The sequence below is a fragment of the Fringilla coelebs genome (genome assembly GCF_963513975.1).
Source record: "Fringilla coelebs genome assembly, chromosome: 9".
NCBI lineage: Eukaryota > Metazoa > Chordata > Aves > Passeriformes > Fringillidae > Fringilla > Fringilla coelebs.
In genome coordinates, this window is record NC_140067.1 from 10,013,563 (window position 1) to 10,037,288 (window position 23,726).

At 46.4% G+C, this 23,726-nt stretch overlaps 1 protein-coding gene across 1 annotated transcript in view; it reads right to left on the reverse strand.

Moving 5' to 3' along the window:
* Positions 1 to 22,183, reverse strand: part of RNF220 (ring finger protein 220) — a 217,791-nt gene extending 195,608 nt beyond the window's left edge. The window contains exons 1-2 of the mRNA XM_084211595.1: positions 22,132 to 22,183; positions 17,160 to 17,900 (exon numbers count right to left, since the gene is read on the reverse strand). Of these exons, the coding sequence (XP_084067721.1) occupies positions 17,160 to 17,784 (625 nt within the window). The 5' untranslated portion in view covers positions 17,785 to 17,900; positions 22,132 to 22,183. The remainder of the gene's footprint in view (positions 1 to 17,159; positions 17,901 to 22,131) is intronic.
* Between the last annotated feature and the right edge of the window lie 1,543 nt (positions 22,184 to 23,726).

Below are 23,726 nucleotides of genomic sequence, written 5' to 3' on the forward strand. Positions count from 1 at the left end.
CATTTGGAGGTATATTTTTATTAGGGACAGGTATGTGCATGATTCTCAGCACTTTGAGGCATCCAAGCTCCAGGATTGTTTCTGAACAGGTGTTTTTATCCCTTTGGGATTCCCACAAATTTCTCAGGAGACAAAGCTTTAAATTCCAAACAGCTGGCAACTGGTAGGAACTACTGATGAGAAACCAGCACCCCTAAAGCTGTCTCTGCATCACCCAGCACAGGATACAGGACCTGCTCTACTCCCAGAAGAGCCACCCACCTGCCCTGGTGCTTGTAAACATAAAACTGACTAAGCAAAGTGCAGAGACCTACAGTGAACTCACTTTCAATAAATTTAGATGTAGAACAAAAAGACTGCTCTAGACAGGCCCTCAAACAACCCAGCTGGGCCATGAACCTATGACCACAAGGGAGAAAGGAAGAGAAGATGAAGCATTTCTGCTGCTCAGGGACATCCATAGTTGGTACCTTAGGCATTTCACCAAGGTTCTTGCAAAAGTTTATATCTAATAGCTGCTACTTCAGGTTTTCTGAGGGCTGGGGTTAGAAAGCTGAATTTCATGGGAGCTGTACTCAGCTGAGTGGCTTCCTCCTGTTGAAGGCAAAAATGGGATGGGGCCTGGGCACTACTGACAGTGCAAATACATTTGCTGAGATCCCAGAGTTGGCTGTGCTGACTCACCTGGCTCACTCTTCTGCAGCATACCCTAATCTTGTTAGAGGTCCAAGGGAGACAGCCTTGCAGGTAACAGCTTCCCATAACCTCCTTGTGCCAACTCAGGGAAGGGCACATGGAGGCTCAGGTATGGTTTGCCCGCTCACAAAGCAAGGACAGCAAGATGGGGAAGGAATGGCCATCATCTGAGACACAGAGACAAGAAGTCACCCCCAAGAAAAGTGCTTATTCCAATCCTACTCACTTTCTTCTGGCACTTTTTCAAGTCAAATTGGGGGTGTGAACCAAAGTAACTTCTCCTGCCTCTGCTGCTCACACTTCTTTCCTGCTCTAGAAAAAGCACAGACCAGACTACAAACTGAAAGTCCACAAAATGTTATTGCAAAACCTTTCTTTAAAATTTAGGTGTAAAAGGTGGTTTAGTTTTCAATTTCTTCCCTTCAGCCACCTTCCCCATTCAGCTCTCTACCCTCACACACACCCTTTCCTTCCCCAAACGCCTTTGTTCAACAGAACAAAAAAAAAAAAAAAAAAAAAAGAGAGAGAGAGAAAAGAAAAAATTGAAATTGAAAAGCTCCCACAGAAAAAGGGTGCTATCTCACCCCATCTGTCCTTAATTTACCTCCCAGATTCACTTCTTTGCAACCCTCTTTTAAAGCAGTCCAGCCACCAGACAGTGGAGCTGCAGAAGGATCACAAGCCAGGTATTGGAATGGTTGAACCCAGCCTCATTGGGACCTGCACTGCTTAGGAACAGGATGGAGGAATAGGGCAGCATCACCACTTCCAATACCTCCAGCTTGACCTTTGTACCATGAAGCTGCTCTTTTGGGCCCCCCATTCCCAGACAGCAGCTTTCTGGACCCAAGAAAGAATGGCACCATCCTGCTTTAATTCAGTCCTCTTTTTTAAGAGTTGTCAGGCACTGTGGGCTCTCCAAGACCTCTGCCCCAGCACTTCAGCAAGCTTCTCTTTCCCTCTGTTAAGTCAGTGGGTGGCCTAGAGGTGCAGAGCTATAGCTGCTGCCTCTGGAGAGACACATCCCCTCTGTCCTGCTGCAGTGGGTACAGCAGGCTGTGAGCTTCCTGTCAGCTCAGTCATGGTCCTCACTGATGTTCTGCAGTGTCCAGAGACAGACTGTCTTGGAGCTTGGAGCTCCTGCACCCACTCGGACCAGGACTGGTGGGATTTCAAGGATTTGCATTTCATCAGAGCCAGATATGCCTGTTCACTGGGGAAGCACCCTAGCATCATCCATCTGTGTCACCTCCAGCATCTGCCAGCTTCCAGGGAAGGAAATACCAGTTCATCTAAATCCAAAACATCATGGATTTGTATTCAGGCTGATGAACCTACCCTGAGGACGGTCAGGGGATATGAAGCATTTAAAAGGAGAGATCCAAAGGGAAAAACTGAACCATGGTGGGCCATGACATAAGTATCTCCAGTTGCTGGATTCAGGCTGCCAACAAAAGACTCTTCCTCACCAAGGAGCCCCTCCTCCTCCCACCAGAGCAGGGAGTGGGTGCCTGGCACCTCAAGAGCCATGACTTATCTGTGAGGTGTGATGGTGCTACTGGGAGAAGGAATAGATGCAACCTCTATTGCCAGAAGAAATCTCCATCAAGTTGCACAAGAAGCAAACTCTGAAGAACGAGTGAGGCTCTGGCTCTGGCCCCTGCAGAGCTGGGACCACAGGAGTTACACACAGGACTTCTCCAAGCCTCTACATCACTCAGGGAAATACAGTACCTGGCAGTGTGAGCTCAGAATAGAGGAAGCAGAAGCTCGCTGAAAATCCAGACGCTAAAAGCTGTTCAGGCAGGCAGTGCCAAGTCTCATTCTTCATGTAAGAGAGCTCCCTCTAGGTCAAACACTCGGGTATTTCAGAGCCATCGCTCGTTTGGGATCCCATGCTCCGACCTGATACCTTTCTCTGGAGACGTGCCCGTCAGTCAGAAAGCCCACAGGCACCCCATAAAATCTGTGGTTTGCTTTCCCCGTGAAACATGGCCATGTGTGTGACAAACACAGGTGTGTGACATGTGCCCCGCATGCCCCCAGTCCTCGGAGCTTCACCCATCAGAGCAGCCCTGACCCCTGGATGTATTTAAAGCACTTGAAATGTGGCACTTGGGGACATACTTCAGTGGCGGATGTGGCACTGCTGAGTAAATTGTTGGACTCGATGATCTCACAGGTCCTTTCCAACCTAAGTGATTCTGTGACTCCATGATTCCGGTATGCTCAGCTGGAGGCACACCAGGGAAGGAGCCAACCCGTAATTTCTCCAGCCCCAAACCCAATCTTTACCCTGCTTTGAAACACTGATGAATTATTCCACAAACTGATGAGCAAGGGGAGTTCAGAAGAGGCTTTCAAATTCACAGAGCTAGAAAAATCAGATGGAAAAGACTTAATGCTGGAAAATGCTGGACCGTTCCCCGCAGTGGGATCCCAGGAGCTTTGCACAAACTAGTTTTAAGCCCTGAAGACTTTAATACAACTTCCAGTTTTATTTTTCTTTTACCTAGACTGGTATTTACTAATAAATATGCAGCTGGCTGTATACAGAACAGCAGGTATCTCCCATTTACAGCTGTATATAACTGACTGCAGCATTCAACACCCTCACTCTGCTATGCAGTATAATACTCACAATAAAACACACACCGTATTTGCAACTGTGTTCATGCTACTATTCTGGTACGTGACACACATTAAGAAACATATTCAGAACATAGAAAAGAATTTACCATTTACATAAAAAAGATGCACTGGGATTTTCAATAAGTTCCAGCATAATACAGTATCATTTTTATATCTTGTCTGCTCCCTTGGTCTTGCTGATTTAATACATTTTTTCTCTTTATAACCAGAAACCTATAGGTTGTATATGGATTTTCTTAAGCCTAATATATGGTGTCAGTGTGTATTTATAAAACTTTACCATAGAAATGTAACAATTGTCAGAATGACTTAATCCAAGGGCCATCCAGGCCAATATCCTGTCTGCAGCAGTTTTTGCCATTAATATGGATTAGGCAGACAATACAGTTTACTACAACCTAGTTTTAAAACCACGTTAGTGATAATATTACTGCCTTGTGTATAAATGGCTATAGAGCACAGAGTGCAGAGAAACAGCATCATCCCTACAGGGCAGGGGGGGAAACTGAGGCAGGGGATATGGGGATTTTTTCACACGGATAAAGAGATATTATATTTACATATACATAAAACTTGATGGAGATAATATATAACATGGAGCTGTCTGGAGCCTCTGACAGCAGCACCATCCACTCCAGCCCTTGCATCCCACCATGTGCCCTGGCTGCACCAAAAGAAGGGCCACAAGACTGGGGGATGCTGCCCTGGGAAGAGTTAATGGTGGAGGTCTCAAATCCAAGCGCTGCAGGTGTCTGCTTTTAATTCTTTGCTGCTCTTCTCCCAAACAGCCAAGGATTTCCACCCTCCCTCTTTCTCCTTTACAAATGAGTGTTTAACATAAGAAGAGAAGCAAGAGGAGCCAGGGCAGCCGGGAGATCTCCTACAGCCCTTTCCAGGCAACCTGAGCAGGCGGGAAAAGGCAGCTGGCTGGAGCCCAGTGAGAGAGCAGGGACCACGGGAAGAGTCTTCGCACATCTGGTTAAGTACTGCTGAACCCTCCGACGAGCTGCCTAATTATTACAACACTTCTGCCGAAAAATTAATGTGCTTGGCCGTCTGCACTGGGGCAGAAAGGGTAGGAAAGCAGCTGTCAGGATGCAGGCAGTGATGGGAGCACCAAGGAAAGAGGTTTGCAGCACAAGAGCACAAGAGAGGGCAGGGAAGCTCTGCCTGCAGGGTCCCTGCTGGGAAAACAGCCTTGTCCCTGCTTCTTTTTGCTGCATGGTCCCCAGGAGAGGCTAGTGCCAACAGAGTTGTTAATCTAGCAACAACAGCCCTTGTAAAGAGCTCAACAGTGATGCCCTGTCTACCAAAATTAACAGAACAACCTGCCAGAAGCCCAAAGCATAGATAATCATCCCAAGGACCCAACAGCAGGGCCAGCAACGAGACCCAGGACACTGAGGTCCCTTCTGCCTGGCCTTTGCTCACTTTTCCTTCTTGCTGAGCCCTCATGTCAGTAACTAGCAGAAAATTCAAGTGTGGCATTTTATTTCTGTAGGTCTCTATAAGAGCTGTAGGTACAGTACCAGCGAGGAAGCATCATTCATATGCATGTCCATATTCACATGTTTCTGCCACAACCAGTTAAAAATGGCTGCAGAGAAGACAGCAGGGTCCTGCCCCCCCAGCTCAGCCGTCTCTGTGTCAGGTTAGTGGGTAAACCTCTTTCTGCTACAGCTGTGCTGGGATTGATCTCTCACCCTAGACAAAAAGGTGGGCTTATTTCCCAAGAGGTGTCCAAGTACACCCAGAGAGCTCAGTGAAAGCAGCAGCCTGCTGGGTGCCTTTTACCCACAGACATTTGATGAAATTAATGGCACACAAGTAAGTATAAAGGCTAAGACAAATAGAACTGGCAACAACTTGAACCTTTGGCCTGTCCTTTGAAAGTCTCTGGCAAGTCTCAAATCTTCTTGATCTGCTCACTAAAAGGATGACTGTCCCACAATTATTTTCCAAGCATTTGTTGGCAAGTTGTAGGAGGAAAAAGGCATTTCACTGAAGCTGTTAGTACAAAAGCTCAACTCCAGCCAGGGGCTGGACTCCACTTCAAATTATAATATTTTAAGTACCTGAAAATAAATATTTTGTCAGCTGCTGAGAATTAAGAAGTAGCTTCGACCTTTCAGAGAGGGGAACCCTGCAGAGAGCGGCGAGGCTCAGAGAGTTAGTTGCAAAACAAGCTCTGCCTGAGCCATTCAACCTGTCTAGAGCACACACAGCCTCCCCTCCCATACTCCCAGCTCCCTGCAAGCTGCCCAGAGCCTCTGGGGCACAACAGGCTATCCTGCACCCAGCAGCTCCTTCCCAGACAGGAAATGTGCTGACAAAAGGGACTGGAGCAGCACTTTACTATAAACTGGGTGACACAAGTAAACTGAGCATCCTCGAGATGGCAACAGCAGAGTGACCAGTCCACTCCCCTGCGGCTCGCCGGTGCTGTTGTGTCATATTGTACCACTCTCAGACCTAGGAATTTTGTCCACAAGGATTAAAAATACTGACTTTTGTTTTGTAAAATCTGACTATCACCAAGCACCTGGGTAGATGTACCCGTCACCTGTCACCCCATCACCTCTCAGACCTCTGAGCCACAGTGAACACTGTTTGTACTCCAGCAACGGCAAAAGGAACCTGCACAAAGCAGGAGATCTCTGTTTTTCCAGCAGAGCTCAAGGAGTTAAGTCCCTCTCCCTCCCCATCCCCCCCATTTTTCTGCCTTTGGCCTTTAGATCAGCCCTGGTTGCCAATGAGGACTCATCGAAACACCACCAGGCCGGGCCTGTCAGGAAGGAAACCAGCGCGTCCAGAGTTTTGTTGTTCTAAAGACTTTTTTTTAAATTTTATTTTACTGCTCAGGAAGGAAGCCAGAGCTTGCGCTTCACTCCAAGAATGTTGATTACTCATCCTTCCCTGCATTATTTCTTTTATCTCTCACTTTTATCTACCTTACTCCAAGTTTTTACCCCAAATTCTTTCTCCACCATTCCTAGCTGCTGATTTCAGCTGTTCATCCACGTTGCATTAAAAAAAAAATTTGGCAACTGTTTCCTCAGAAAAATCCCATTTGTCATGTTTATTAAGCAAGCCTCCATCCCTCCCCCTACGCAGCCTTTTCAATCCAGGCACCACGGTTATGACCACTGCTCAAGGATCTGGGCACTACAAAACATGACCACAACCACCCTCAGCTGGAGAATATCATAATCCCTGCTTTAGAGACAGACGATGAGAAATTACTCTGCTTGTCCAAGGTCAATAGAGTCCACAGCACAAGCACAACCTACGCTCAGGGTTTTGCCCAGGCAGCCCTTCCCTCTTCCTGCTCCGCATGGCTGCGAGGATTAGGCACGCTCAGCTCTGCCAATAAGTGTGTCCTTCATCTTCAATACCCCCCCGCCAGTCCAGCTAGAAACGAGCAACGCAAGTAAGAGAATCGGTATGTGACGAGTTGATGACACATTTCCGTAGATGCAGAAAAATGTGGGTCCTGGATCACCCAAATGTCAGTGAGCCACCTGAGTACATAGCAGAGAGACTATCAGCAAGTGGTGTCTAACTGCCTTCTCCTCCCAGGCTCTGCAAAATCCATCACACCACCCGGGGGTTTCTTTTTCTTCTTTGCCCAGGTGCAGCTAACAAGCCAGACACAACTGGCAACATCTGGGAGAACACACACACAGATGTTTCTCATTGACATCATAACCTTCCCCAGCCTTCACCAGCACGTGCCCACGCCCCAGGGTGGGCGCCCAGGTGGGAGACACACGTTGGGTCCTCACAGCGTTCCCAAAGAGATGACCAAAGGTGAAGCTTTTTTTTTTTTTGGCTTAAGTTTCTTTCTTCCTTGAGATGTGCCACAAAGGTGGGGGCTGATCCGGATCATACCATACACAGCTTCCCCAGGCTCCTACACCCACAACATCTCTGTTACACACGAGTAAAGCCAATGCAAGTTCTCTCTGCCCAGCTCTGTCTTGCTCTAATACAATTCTCCCCTGTTTCCACAGTTAACTCATTGTTTTCATTTTAAGAGGGGAAAATAACGAGATGGTGGGAACATTTCTTCTGGCTAACAGAGACAGAGATCTGCAGACTTTCACAGCTTACTTTTTCCAGTATATCCTAGTCCTGATCCAAATATCATCATACTTATTTCAGTCCTGGACCAAATGTGGGACTGGACACAACACATTGGCCAAATTAAGACAGAAATAACTTGTAGCATTTTTTTGCTTCACACTCTCTCTAACACTTCTTGCTGACATTTCTGGTCTGCAGATGCCCTGCTTCCCACACTACTGACTGTCCCAGCGTCTTCAACACAGCTTCCCTGAAAACGTTAGTCCCAAATCTCCAGTGAAGGCAGGCTGCTCATCGCCTCCCCCCTTCTGAAATCAAAACAGCTCTTTGAGAGCAACACTTTTGTGCACAAACCTAAATATGCAGAAAGGAAGGAGCAGCACAGACGGCAGCAACCAGTCCTGAAGAGCAGAGCTGGCCGGAGCAATGCTGGCTGTCCTGTACAGGCTGCATGCTGAGCAAAGTGCAAATCTGAGGGCAAAGAAGCAGGGCTGTAAGAGTTTGACTGCCCATTCTCCCCTTCTCTCATCTAAGGGGCACCTCCTGATGTATGAATCCACTCAGGCTGGCAACTTTTTGATTGTAACCATTAAGCTCCTCTGCTCCTTTTCAGCACAGGGTTATCCAGGTCACTGATTGCTCCTTCATCTCCCCAGCAAAAAAAAAAAAAAAAAATCAGTGGTCAAGCTGCCTCCTCAGGGAAGCTGAAGACAAGTGCTCAGGAGGTAAAAGCTGTCACCCTGGCTAAGGACTTTGCTAGAGGCTTATCTCCCACCTCTAGTGCTGGAAATATGAAGTGAGGCTGGTTTGCAATCAGAAGAATAAACAAGGGAAGGAAGCGAGTTTCTGCAGCCCCCTCCACGGTGCTGTGGAGTTTGGGTCCCTCTGCCCTGCACTGATATCCACCTCCCAGGCTTTCCGCTCATCCACAGCCATCGCGAGACGGCCCTTGCGAGATTCCCCACACTGCAAACACTGACAGGGAGACAAGGTGACAAGGTTCCCTCCAGCCTGCACAGGCCAAAGGTTGGGCTGGGTGCGGGGCAGCTCTGCTGTAGCACGGCCAGGCCACCCTGATAAGGCTTTCGCTCACCCAGCCAGAGGTGCAGCACCCAGGGTGTCATTCACCCTCCTCCTCTCCACTCACAAACCTGGCATCACCTCCTGAACAACATGGGAGCCCGCGTGGGGCCTGCGGGAGGGAATTTTGTGGAGCATCCCCCCAAACAGGACTGACTCCTAAAGAAATCTTCAATACTGAAAGCCAGGTTGGAGAGCAAGGCAGAAATGTGATCTGGTACCTGGTCTCTTCCCATCCCTGCACAGCTGCCAAAGCAGGCTCTCTGCAATGAGGGATGATTATCCTATGCCTCCTGATAGCAAGGGATGCTACAGGACAGACAATTTCACATTCTAAATGGCTTTGCAAGTTGTTTCCTAAAGCACAGGAAAACAATATAAAAATCAGATGAAAAGGTTGAGTCCTTTTTAATTAAAAATATCTTAATTTAAATCAAAGTCCCAAAAATCCCAGTAGGAAGAAATGGGTCCTTCGGGGCAGTGCCCTTTTACTTGTTGCTCTGTTTACAAAACCAATTGCTTTTGGGGAGGCTGTCACAGGGAGCCTTCACCCCAGCTGCTCCTCCCAGTGCTTTCTGATTTAGTTTCCATACGAGTGCCAGGAAACATTCACCTGCCTCCCAAAGAACAAGCCCGTGCTCGGGGAGCCAGCCGTGCCAGCCAGCCCAGCTGGATGTGTCCTGCCAGCCTCACCCTGTCCAGGGCTGTGGCACTGCACATTGAGAAAGCCCAGGTAACACTGAAGGATTGCACCTGAGAAAAGCTCATGTGCAAAACGTCCCGGGTTCTTCTAAATTGAAAACTTAATGTGGTGACTCTGGCAAGATAGAGTTAAGATTCAGTGCTGCTGGGGGGTACCAAGGACACAGTTTCCAGCTCTTCCTTTTAGGGGTATCCAGAGACACTTGGTGCCTTCCTTTTCCTACTTCAGAGCAGCCCACGATCCACAAGAAAAAGCACAAAACAAATTCTTGCTCTGCAGTTCAGTGAGAAAGCTGTTCTCAGCCTGAAGTTAGCAAAAAATGAAGGTTTTAAAGCAATACTGATTAGAAACTATGTCCCAAGTGAGGAAAAATACGATAGCAGTGTCTGTCCCACACCTGAACTCCACAAGCAGTTTTGCTTTCAGCAGGACTCCCTCCCATGTTATCTGTGTTTAGGACAATAAATCTCTCCCTGCTTTGCTCCTCCCCAACATTGTTTTTCCCCCTCTTCTGTTGCTCAGGCCACTGCTGCTTGACACCAACAAATGGTCAAAGGAGAGAAGAAAGTGATGGCTAAAAAGAACTCTCAGGTTATCATGACCACCCTCATGTTTTTAAAAGACAGAACAAAGATGAAATGGACAGATACAGATAGTACCAAATCCAGCAGTACTTTTTCAGCCAGAGCTTTTGTTGACTTGAGGGCTGGGTCAATCTGGCCAGCAAATACCCAATACCTGACCAACAGCAGGAAAATAATTCAGTTGTAAAAAAAACTGAATTCATGGTGATAAATTTGTCCCAAATGTCTGTCACCTGTGAGTCTCTATACTCAGGCCAGCAAAGCCAAGCAGGCAAATGGTGAAGTTGCATGAAAGCGGAGAAAGACGCATATACAGCTTAGATGTGTAGATTTACAAAGATGCACATGCCCTTTTTCAGAGGGTGCTGTAAAGGAATCTGATCCTGTAATAAATTTCCCAAATAGAAATCCATTATTTCTGAAGAATTTCAATAGCTCTGCATAGCTGAAAAACGTCCTCAAAAGTCTCCAAATCTGCTATTCCACCCTGAAGAAGAGAGGTGAAACATTCACAGGCTATCAGGCACATTGACATGATAGAAGACCACCAGTGACATGAAGCAGAGGATAAAAATCATCACAATTTGCTATCAATGGCTGCTTTTCTTGGAATACGGTATTAAAAGGAAACAACTTCATTCCCACTATGAATTTGCATTAGAAATCCATAATAAAAATAAAGCTTAATATTATACAAATGGGTACAGTTCTCTATAGTGCTCTTGATGCAGATTAAGGTTAGACAGATTTTAGATGACAGTTATTTACCTCAGTCTAGCACCATGTATGCACGAAAAGAATTTATTTTATAGCCGCAGATATTAGCCAGAAAAAAGAGATGAGAGGAAATCTTACAGTCTCACGTAAAATATAATTATGTCTGTTTTCTACTCCTTGGAAGGCAAACAAAGAGAAAAAAATGAATCTGCTGCTAGCATTTAATGGGACTTGTCTAAATGATATCAAACAAATAACAACCAGCAGCAATTCACTAACACCCTCACTTCTATTTTTTTCACTGGGGAATTCCAGAAACATTAAGACCTTGTCGCCTTGAACACTTTCAGTCCTACAGAGCAGGATTAGGCCCATGCCTGAGTGTGCCTCTTTCTTTCAAGACCTTCAAAATATCAAGGAAAGGAAAATAAATCACAGAGGCACTAATGCTTATCCTCTCCCCCTGAAATGTTCGCCTTCCCCCCTGCTTCTCCCAATTCCTTATGCAATCACCACCAATCAACCAGGAAACTGTTGCTAACTCTCGAATTTTGCAAGTTAGCAAGTAAAATAATAAAACAATGTTTTAACTGTCAGAGATCCTGGCTCACAAAGTGCACTTTGGTCATTTCCTTTAATAACTGTAGTTTAGCCGTAATGATTTATAATAGTTCATAATATTCTACTAACTGTACTATATTAATAATACTAATACTTTGCCCTTGCCTAGTGTCTTCTGTCAGAAGATATCAAAGCGGCACGCTCCGCTGTGAGGGAGGGATCGCTACTCCCGCGTTAGGGATCGGGAAACCGTGACTCCAAGCCATGCCCGAGGTCAGGATTCCCGATCCCCAGCCCAGCACAGCAGCCACCAAGTCTGCCTGCGCTTCTCCTGCCGCAATCCTCTGACAGCGGCCGAGTCTGATCGATGGGGCTGAAGATTTAATGTGATTCATCCCTTCTCGAAAAGCAAGGTTTGGCCAGTGGTTTGGGGGCCGTGGTTTTGATGGGAAATACTGAGAAAGGTGGGGGGGTTTCCCTGCAATTGTACAATAAGTACCCTCCTGCCAGCATCCAGGCACAGGGGGCAAAAAGAGGAGTGATAAATATTTACTGCGTCCGTGCCCATCTCTCCAGCAGGAGATGGATAAATATAACATTTCTGTGTTGCTCAGCACTCCGATGACAGTGGCTACACCAGCTCCCGGGGAGTCCAAAAAGGAAGAGAGGGGGCACGAGGCATCTCTGGCATGGCAGAGATGACATGAAGGCTGGCCGGATGGCAGCGGCTGCACGGGGAAACATTTTGGAGGAGAAAACAGCCCCAGCCCTCCCCCTCAAACGATCAATTAAAAGCCATCCTTCTGCCGAGAGCGGGCGAGGACAGCAAATGAGGGCTGCGAGGAGCAGCGCCCGGCCGGGGTCTGCATGACAATTGATGGGAAGGGGAGGCCGGGGGAGGCAGCCCTATCCCTCCTCTCACCATGGTGATTAGGTATTCCGAGTGCGCCAGATAGCCCCAAATAACAGAAAGAGAAATATAAACTGGAGACCGGCAGATCCAAGGGAGGCCAGATGGCCCCGCAGCCGGCAGGGGCTGCTCCCATCCAGCCCGTCCCCACTTTTAACTGCTCAAACATTTCTTTATCCCGACAAGACAATTAAGCCGAACAGCATGGAAAGGAGTCTCGGCAACAGTTTGCAGAGGGAGAGAGAAGGTTGTTGCCAGAAAAGCAGGAAAAGGAGGTGACTGCTGCGTACTTCAAGACCTCCATGCAGCACACTTTACTGCACAAGGATGGTATGCATTTGGTGGAGCAACAGGGATGGATGCATGGCCGTACTGCCCATCTGCCTGCCCAGCCCTTCCAAAATTCCACTGTTGCTTCTTCACTCCTACAGCACGCAGGACACTGCATGACAGAAAGAAACATTCCACTCTATTTATTTCATTATTTCGCAAGCAGAGTTAAACTTGCGATTTCCCATTATCGTGACTGAATATGATTAGCAACAAAGCACCACTTCACATTAAACCCCAAATTTTACTAGCCTTGGAAGTGGTGCATCCCAGAGGGAAGAGTTGTGAGCAATGGATGTGTGGACATGTACATTCCCCCTCCAATCCATTGTTCTGCCACAAAAAAATAAAACCTTCTTCCCCCCCAGCACATGCACACAGACACACACAGCTCTCTACATAGAGAGACACAAATCCCAGAACGGGTCTGAGCGGGTCTGAGCGGGTGGGTGACTGCACAAACAGCCCTCAATCTGTTTTCCAAAGCACCACATTATTCAGGAATTCATGCTGTGGTCATCATAGCCCTGATGTCCATCACCTGAAGTGCAATTTACATTTGATCAATAACAAACCAGTTGTTTCAAAAGGAAAACTAACTCCATGCTAGAGATGTTCTTTAGAACCCCAAAGTGTAACAAAGAGCTCACGAATACACCACACAACTCCTGCAGACAAGAAATCAGTTGCAGCACAAACAATGTCCAAGGTGAAATATGATCATCAAAAATAATAATAATCAAAATAATGTTAATATAATCACTCCTACTACCCTCAGGGATGAGCAAGGATCCCAGCCTGCTCCCAACTCAAATGTTCGTCTCCTGGGCACAGCAGGAGCTGGGCAATGGCCACCAGCAGGAGCAGGGAAACTGAGACTTGGAGAGCCAGACTCTGGCCAGAGGATGGAAACTGAATCAGTGGCCAGGATGTAGAAGATCACCTTCACACCACTAGTCACAGACAACACGTGATGGAGACCAAGCAGCAGACAGGAATGGGAAACCTTCTCCTGTGTTCCCAGGGAGGCTGGGGGCACGGGCTGCCCTGCAGGGATGGCAGAGGTCTCTGCTCTGACAAGGGCCAGCCCTTTGCCAGGAGGTCCCACTTTGGCACCAGCCTCTGCCTGCCACGTTGTGAGAAAGCAATGCCACAGGAACTGGGTACTATGATTGAAGGACACTGAGACAGGTTTTATTAGAAGTAAAAAAGCAGGAATCTTTTTTTTTTTCCCCCTCTGATTTTAAAATAGGGCTATAGATCTCTTTTGCAGAAAGGAACATGCCATTTATTTCCACTCCTTCTAGGAATCTCAATTATTGTATGCTTATTAAAGCAACCCATAAAATATGTCTTCCAGTGCCTTTAACACATGCTTTACAAGAAGCTCCTAAACTCTAACAAACGGCATTATTTTCTCAGTAAGCACCTAAGGGAATGGGCCCATCCAGTACAAGGTATGTCTGCTTATCCCTGGAAAGGCTCCACTTTCCACATGTTCCCTGTGTACTCCATCACTGTGGATGTCCTAAACACTCACATTTTACAGCAAGAGACAACTTACCTAAATGCAGATATCTCAGCCTGGTTTGCTGATTAACGAGTGTAGTCCCACCCAAAAGCCCCCCAAAGATGTTGTCCCTTTGTGGGATGCAGGGTATGGGTCCGAGCACCGTCCTGCTTTACAAGTAAGGAAAGGTTTATGCAAAGGGCTGAGCAACCTCTACTGTATGAACATATCTCTTACAGGGCCAGGTCCCAATCTGGAATACTCTGGAACATATCACAAATGATTTTGTGGTGAAAGCAGGCTGAGACTTTCCTCCCATGATGCAGAGAATTAAATAAGCACCTTCCAAACACTCCTTGATGTGCAAATGTCTCACTTTGATTCCTTGTTTTCTTGCAAAGTCTTCCAAGCAAAAACCTATTTTTCAGGAAAATTAAAACTCAGTGATTACATTTTTATTTTTAAAAAAAGGGGGCATAGGGAGTTTCTCTAGAAAATCGCCATTTAAGCTATGAGGTGAAACAAATATTTTAATGATTTATTCAAGAAAGGCTCCTGTACAGTGCAACAGAAGACCACACAGGGCAATCATAGTAATTCAGCTTCCATGTAACACAAACCCTTTCAGCAATCTGAAAAATACACCAAAACGCTGAAGCTCTGCAAACCTGAAAAGCACCCATTAGCCATAGGAAGGTGTTGCTGATCTAAGAAAATTTTACAATTTTTCCTTGCAGTCATAGAAAAGCCTAATTACATTCTTACCTTGAAGCTACAGCCACCTACCTGCTCCATAAGGAGCACAAGTAGGCAGCTTTTACAGAGGGTTACATGTAACAGTTACACAAGGAATCCACAGACCTCCTCAGAAACAAACAAACCCCTAAAGTACACATTTCTACAGAAGCTTCAAACATGTATCTGCAAATGCTAATGCAAAAGAGGATCACCATTCTATCTGCAGACTGCGATCTCTCAAATTCTTCACTTCAGGAGTTTCTCTTTTCTGATGGCCAGCATCAAAGACCATTAGGATCCTCTAAAAGCTTCACAACTTGCTTTCAGCATTCAGCAAACACACCCATACATTGGTGTATGCACACACCAAATAAACTCATTGTCTTAATGGAGTGAAGTTTCCATCGTGTAGTATCTATATATGATGGGAATATGATGCAGAGCCAACAGACATATTTAGTGTACATCATCCTGGCAGTTACAGAAAAATTTTAATGTTGATGAAGCATCAGGAATGTTGCATTTTCTCTGCTCTACCGTGCAGAAAAGCATCTTAAAGAAATTTAACATGGAAACAAAAACAATACGACAAAACACCTTCCACTTCTGCCCAAGTTTCCCAAGCTGCCCGCAAAGTTTTTATTCCGCTTCCTTTCCCTGGCAAGTCCCCTGGCAGCAGCACTGGCACTCGGTGTCAACCTGCCTGTGTCTGTGCAAAGCCCCGTCTGCTCCCAGAAGGAGCAGAGCCGCGTTCGGCGCACGCTCTTGGCAAAGGCAAGGCACGGCGATGGATGTGGATGCGTCTGTCTGTCCGCAGCTGTGCTCCATGTGGTCTAATTCATTTAACAGATTTACTTCTTTAAATGGGGTATCTGACAGGATTTTGCCAGCAAGATCCATAGCAGCTGATGTGCTCTAAATTCATTTAGCCAGCGGACCCTCTCCTCGGCCGCTATCTCTCGGAGTACTCCTTTGAGCAAGCTTCATTTTCCCAGCCAGGTTATATCGATAAGGGAAAGAGCATCAACAAAGATGTCTCTAAGCCTTGCCATCTCACCTGCCTCCCCCATGGATAATTATATTACCAGCTTCCACACATCCACACGCGCTCCTACCTACAGCCACTTTCCCTACAGACCCAAAAGGAGAGAGCGGAGATTCTGAACAATGAAAGGAGCTTACAGCAAAAAAAGTAGCACGGTCGGGGGTGGATCAGAAGGAGAAGGGGGAGAGACACAAGAGATCACACGGTACTGCAAGAAATACACGGCTCCTGCCATCAGTGGGAATTGTCCTACCCTCGCAAACGCCGACAATAAAAGACACACTTGCAGCATATTTCAAAACCAAAGAGCGATGGATTTAAAAGGCAGGTTGATTTTATGATGACTTTTATTGAAAAGGTACGCTGGGTTTAGGCAGATGTCTTTTAGCGCTGGTAAGTTAGCACAGTGCCTAATTCAAGGAGACAGCCTGAGGAAGCAGTGCCGACAGGGGAGAGAGAGCCACAATGTCTCTATTACTCTCCTTGGTATCATAAAGGGGAGAAGAAAAATCACGTCTGAAAGGGAGAGGAAGCAACCGTGCAGCAGGTTTTTGTTTGAAAGAAAAAAGTAATAATAAAAACAGCAACAATAATAAAATTGTTTTCTATTAATAAAATTCAACAGAACAAAGGAGCCCATGTGAAAAGCAAACCACTCACTCCTTGATTACATGTCTGGGTTTACAGGAAAACTCTAATCATAAGTTAGTGCTCTTCCTTGGGGTACCACGCTCTGTTGACCCCAGACCACTCCCCATTGTGGGTCACCTCCCAGCTCTGCAAACCTGCCCTTCATGAAGACAGCTCTGCCCCTCTGTGTAGGCACCTCCACAAGGGACAAAGTGATGGGGAAACAGGGAGTTACAGTCATGAATAAGTGGACTGGGTTCCTTCAGTCCAATAACTGGCCTGCAAAAGAGCATATCACGTTTCAATGGGCACCAAAATGGGTGAAACACTCAGAGAAAGCACATGATGCAACAACTTATTGAATTGTAAAAACAATTTGTATTTGTCTTAAAGAAGGAGATCAGTGGCCAACAATATTCTGAAGTTAACCAGAGGAAAAGGTACTTTTGTCCTAAGCTGAGGCATGAATCGTGACGGTCGGTAATGCATTTGCTCTAAAAGTGGTGTGCATAAAGAAAAGGTCAGAAAGAAACACCTGAAGAAGAAGAAGGGGGCATATGCTTGCTGCAAGATTTGGGAAAGTTCCTGGCTACACATTCCAGCTGCATCCCTGTTTACACATATACATGTACCAGCACCTACGGCCTCACACTGGTGCATGGACAGCTTTCTGCAAGGTCAACATCACCTCTCCAGCTATGTGCTGGAAGGCGAGTTTCCTTCAAGAGCACTTCACCTTAAAATCTGTCAGTATCCTTTTGGAAGAACAAGGCAATATTGCACGGCTGAGCTCAGCAGGCAGGAAAGGCTGCTTTGCCTCTGCCTCCAGCAAGTCTCACAGCACTGCGGGGCAATCACCTGTTGCGTATCTCAACAAGGCACAATTAAAGAACCACCAAGTCAACAGGGGTACTTACATCTGTCACTTCTGTCTTCGGGACTGGAGGAGGTCTCACGGTCAGAAATGAGGCCAGAAACAGCAAATATCTTCTTCCCTGTATCATCAACTTTGAGGGAGCCAGGGGAGCTGGAGGGGAGCTGGGTGCCAAACTCGTACTCCTTCCCATCAGTGTCCGAGAAGCGCAGATGGGGCGAGTCAGTGTCATGGCAGTTTTTCAGGCGCTTGGCCGGCGTGAAGGCTGACTGGTAGCTCTCCCGGTCTTCAGTGGATGCAAAAGGGCGGAAAGCCCCGACGCCGCTGTGGTTCAACATACTGATCGGGGTGCAGTCCAGGTTGGGGGGTGCAAACTGGGGGTGAAGGTGAAGCAAGGATGGAGGAAAGTCACGGTTTGCAAATGCTCCCGGCACCCCGCCTTGGCGGTGATACATGGAGGCAAAAGTATATGAGCCATTGGTAAAGGGAATGTGCACGTCCTTATCTGCTGACACAGGGACCCCAAAAGGCCTCGGCTGCTGGCAGGGAATGGAAGCATCACGGCTGGCCTCAGCAGTGGAGGCGAGAACCATCAGTGCTGGGGAGGCCAGTGGGTTAGGGAGATAGGGTGAGTTCTCCATCTTGAATGCTGCCCGGTGTAAGTCCATCGGAGACTCTTTCCTCAGCAGGATCACAAGCAGAACGATCTTCCCCGGAAGGAAAGCAAAGCGATGCCTAGGAATGGAGCGGGGAAAATTACTGGAACATCATCACCCTTTGAACACTGCAAGGAAAGAGAAAAGGAAAGAAAACACAGCCAATTAGGTTTCCGCACTCATTTCTCTGGGATGCTCCAGCAGCAGAGTGGCCACATGTGTTACAAGCCACCGGCCGGAGATGCGCCACTGTTCTCATTCAAGAAAATCAATAGACAACTTCACACACTAGTGGAGTCAGCCATGGCCCTCCAGGTTAAAGGGTATCATCCAGTACAGATGAATGAAAGGCAAACCAAACATAATAACACGCAGATTTAATAATGCACTAATAAAAAATATTCAGTCTAAAATTAACATAGTAACTCCAAATTATAAGTGAAATTTTATATGGCAAGTGGCACATATACATAACTGCAATAAACTTGAGAAAACCCCCACATACACACACCCTGCTATTTGCTTGGTGGTTGGGGATGTAGAAGCAACATAAAAATATCCATTGTACCCAGTTACCCAAATCAGACAGCACACACGGTTAGGACTGTACACGATGCTTGAGACGTGCGTAGCTGACAGGTATTTTCTCTTGCTCTCACAGTACATATGGGTAGATGTATGCTTGCACACACAGCACTCGACACCATCATACATATGCATGCACACCATTGGAATGTAGGAATGTGGCTGTCCCAGTGGGTTTGTGTAACACACAAACACCCACGCGTGCACACGCGGTCCCTGAGAGCCAAAGGAGAAGAGACTTCCCCAATAAAATGCCTGGCGTCTCTGACAATATTTAAAATCATAATGGGTGCTTCCTGCCATCTGATCTCTGCAAGCGTCTGCCTTTCAGGTTGGGGACAAGAGAGGATGGATCAGTAATTTTAGTTCCTAATGCACTCACTCTTAAGTAGATTTGTAAACTGCCCTGGATGTGCCATTAACATTTAGAGGAAAATGTTAACAAAATTTCTGCCTCGCATCTTGCTGAGCCTCCCAGGTTGGCTGCAACCACCCACCCAGCCACAACCCCCTCCCAGGGTGAAAGAAGGGAAAATCCTTCTTTCTCTATCTCCCCCAGTTCGCAGTGCCTTTTTGTGTTGTTATTTTCTCCCCCAATCAATCTCATGCCTTTTCTTTTAAGCTTCCGCCGCCTGCCATTCAGGCCCCACAACCCAGCTTAAAATACAAGGACTGTAACTTTGAAACAATATACTAGCTGCTGGAGCTCAAAGGGCCAGAAAAATCATATAATAATAAAAAGCTGTTACAAATTGTGCCTCTTAAATCCAGAGGGTCAAACATCTCAAATAAAACTTAGTGAAAGAGTGTCTCCCTAATGGAGTGCCTTTTGTACTCCATGAATGAGGGAGCCTAGGTTAACAAAGTGTATGAAATCCAGTCTGGGGCTTTAATGCAGTTCAGTGATAGCATTTCCTCTCTCCCATCCTGTACCAGCCGCTCCACTGACTGTTATGAATTGTGAAGATGAGTGGACATCATCTCTCTGCTTCCTCATTTGGCACTCATCCTTACAGACATCATTGCTAAATTACCAGATTATGTATCTCGCATTAACGGATTTGCTCTCTTCCAAATTTTAAATAACTTTCTCGTTGAGTTCTTGCCACAGACAGTGAGGGGGAGAGGAAGAGTGAGGGATGCCAAGGGCAGCCTGGTCAGCTCTGCAGTCCTGGGTACACTTGCTCTGCTGCTCCGCATGAGACTGATCAAAATCTGGAGGTCCGAAAACTGCAGCCACTGGCAAATTCAGAGTTTTTTGGGGATTATATTACCATGTAAATATAAATATATATATATACATATATATACACACACGGGCAATTATATATTCAAAGAGATGCATGCAAATAAGCCACTGTTCTCAGAAATAAACTATCATTCACATGGAAGCAAAACTGAGCAATCACAGAAAAACACAGATTTCCAGGGGACAAAAAAAAAGGCAACAACCTCTGCCTGCTTTTCTATTTTTACTTGTGCTTTCACACCATTACGTTAAATGTATTTCATAAATTAGTAATCTGGCCGCAACACTTGACACTCCTGTAGGATACTGTGAATCACTATGGCCATTTATTCGTTTGCAAACTTCATTACACCAGGAATAAATCAACACATTACAATATCTCAGCCAGCCAAATTTAATTTTTTTTCAGCTCCCACTTCCTTTTTCGTTCTCTCCTGCTCCCCTCTGGCCCAGCACCTCCCCACCCCCCAGGAACACGGACAGATTAGGCTGCGGCGGGCCAGTCATTATGAAAATCTATCATTAATACACTCCTAATGTCAAAATGTCATAGGTTTAAATACAGAACCCAAAAATAAGAAAACTAACTGACCTCCTTAATTAAAAAAATATGGATTGCAGGGTAATCAGCTGGAGGGAACATTTGGGTGCTGGGAAGGCAGTGGGCACAGGTGGAGTGAGGAGCTGCTACTTTTCTGCCTCTATGCTGATTTTTTTTAATTTAGCACCTCGCGCAAATCCAGATTAAAATAACTCCAGCTATTGATCTGAGCAGTGGAATTGACATTAATTTTAGTTCACTTCTCACTTTGCAAAGGGATCAATAGGAAGTAATAACAGCTGACATCCCCGCTGAAAGGAGGAGAAAAGACGGGCTAGAGACAGAAATCGAAAAGCAACCAAATAAATCAGCAGCTACTTTTCCACGGCATCAGACAAACTCCAAACAGATTGCAAAAAGTCTTTGTTGAATTAACTAAACAAGGAGTAGAGAGGGAGGGAGGGTGGAGATCAATCTAGGAAGCTATATAAACTGTCCACCAAGTAGGAAGGTTAGATGGACATACTGAAAACTAACTCTGATTTTTTTAGTATTTTTCTTATGGCTACCTATATGCATACTTATTGGCTCTTAGAGCTACCCCGTTTGAGGTGTACACAAATTACCTGTGTAATCGTGTACGCTCCTAATAACGAGGCTAAACACGCCATGACCCAGGCAAATTGTATCAAGAGCCTTTAGCTCTGAACCATAAAAAAAAAAAAATCTCTCACCAAGAAACAAGGAGTAATCAGTTCTCTCTGGCTTAGTTTTGAATCCTCTGCTTACAAAGGTTGTAGCATGGTGCTGCATAAGTTAAAAGGAAAGTCTGATAAAAGTAGGAGAAGCCATGACAGAGCTGCATTTATCAGGCATCACAAACACCCACCAAGTGGAGAAAACAGCAGTGACCACCGGTTATAAGTGTAAAACCCACTTGCTAATCAGCCTGCAAAGAAACGCGCTCATATGCAAGCACATGCACACCCCGTACACAGCCACCAGATCTGCAAATCTTTTACTAAATGTTACTCAGAGTTCCTATTACTAAATCACCTCTCTGCTATCGATTAAAAGAAATAAAACACACCACTCTGGTTTCTACAACAGGTTGCATTTTTGTGGTCTCTCAACCATTTCCAAATGCCAGAGATTAAAGTAATGGGGCAAATTAACGTCTTTCTCCCTCCAGGAAAAAAAAAAAAGAAAAGTTTTCTTGGGGAAAAAAATTAATTAACAAGCTATAGGGGAGGAAAAAATATTAAAACATTAGGAAATCCAGGAAAATTGATGATGCATGTAAATTAGGAAATACCCAGGAAAAAAAAATCCCAGTATACATTTATATTAAAAAGTTTTTCCCCATAAATGTCAAGTAGGAATTTAGAAATATGCTCTGCGCAGAAAAGCCAAAGATTATAAAACAAAATAATGCCAGCTGTTTGGGGATTTAAGTGCTCAAATGGATTATATATTTGAACCAAACTGGATTTCCTTATAATAAATAAAACAAATGCAAGCTAGAAAGCCAACAAAGGAGAGCTCTCATCACTGGATTAAGATACAAAGGAAAAACAGTTAATTTTTTTTCCAACGCGTGAAATATGCCAACTGCAGCCGCACACACGGACAGCTGCCGTGGAAACCGGTTTAAGGGGGAAAGGAAAAAAATTAGGAGGGCCGTGAGCGGAGGGGACGGCGGCGGGGCCGGGCGGAGTGGCCCCGGTCCCGGTCCCGGCCCTGGACTGCGCCCAGCTTCTGTTTAGCTGTAAACTTCTTCTTCAAAAATTACAGAGAGAAAAAAAAAAAAAAGCCTCTTTTTTTTTCTTTTTTTTTTTTTTAAGGAAAAAAAAAAAAACGCTGGGAAAAGCCCCCGGGCCTGGAGGGCGCTCCCGCGGCGGCGGCTACCGGAGGGAGGAAGCGCCGGGGCTTTGGGAAGAAGAAAATAGAGAAAGAAGGAAAAAAATCCCAACCCACAGCCTACCCGTGGATCTGCTGCCGCTTCGCCCCCGGCCCGCATTCCCGGTCCCGCTCCCGACGTGGCGAAATCCGAACGAAAACCGCGGGCGGCGTCGCTCCGGGGCAGCCCCGCTCCGCCGGGCAGCGCGGGCGGCGGGCGCGCCCCGGCCCCGGGCACCGGCCCCTCACGGCCCCTCACGCCCCCCGCGGGCGGCCAAGCGGGCTGGCACCCGCCCGCCGCCCCCGGTTTTTCTCTCCCGCCCGAGAAGATTGTTCAATAAACCCAAATAAAATAAAATCCGTCGGGGGTGAGCCCCGCGCTGAAGCCTACCAACATCGCCAAGCCCCGCCGCTCCGCGCTCCCCGCCGGCGCATTAAACAGGTGTTTGGCGGGGCCGGGGCTGAGAGCCCGGCCCGGCCCGGCACGGCCCAGCCCGGCCCGGTTCGGCTCAGCTCGGCTTGCTCCCGCCCGGCCCCGCGGGTCCCGCCGGGAAGCGGCGATCGGGATGTAGCTGGGGCCGCTCCTCTCCCGCCGCCTCGGGAATTATTCACTCCCGGGGAGGGCAGCGGGAGGGGGCACCGCCAGCCCTGTCCGTACAGCCCGTTAAGTCGCCTTTCCACCCCTCCACTTTTTCTTCCTTTTTAAAATCCGAGTTACAAAGATCATCAAACGCGAAGATGCCCAGAGTTGTTTGGATTTATTGCAACAATCACTTACCATACACATTTCCTGTGTGGAAGGATAAGCATTCAATACAACTCTTTAAGTAGACAGTTCCTAATGATTTCATTGTGGTCAACCAGATGGTTTTTATGTATTTAGATCTGAAGGTGAAGAATTATTTTCCATGCTTCCAACCTATTTACAGACTTCCCTGGTCTAGAGCTGGGGTTGTTGGTTAAAAGAAAGAAAATCCTGCAATTTCTCGATCGCATCGCTGGATGATCCAGAAAGTTTTCTAAAGAGCCTAAAGCAAAACCAGGGATAATTCCTTTCACCTCTTCTGGCTTTCCAAGCTACGCCATTCATATGTGGAGTAATTTTAGCTCATTCGTTGAATAACGCTGCCAATTTAAACCGCCTCTCTACCTTTGTTTTATCTGCAATAATATAACCAGAACAACACCGCATGTGAGATCCAGGCACTCGGTTCCTACCTGGAAGCAGCCAGGGGCAAGGGCGGCAATCTTTTAGAGATGAAGGACCCGAAGAGGGGCGAGGATGTCGGACAAACTTCAGCCGCGTCCAAAATTAAGCTAAGTGTGACTTAACAACGAGTGTTCAAAAAAAAAATTATCGGTCTTTGAGCGGGGATCGCGCATTTTGGGGACGGCTTAAAAGTAAAGTTCACCCGGGGACTGCGCGATCACAAAAATGAAAGCTTCGCAGTAAATAAAATGACTATCTGGGCAGTGTGGCTTGAACGCACAGAAACCCTGGCGGGTGTTTTGGGTTTTGGTTGGTTTTTGTATTTTGTATTTTTTTCTCCCCGATACTTTTATTGCAAAATAAAATACTAAGTTTGTATATTCTAAAGGGAAAAAACCCACAAACAAACAAACAAACAAACAAACAACAAAAATTCCAAATCAACAAACCCCTGGGTGAGTGCGTGGATC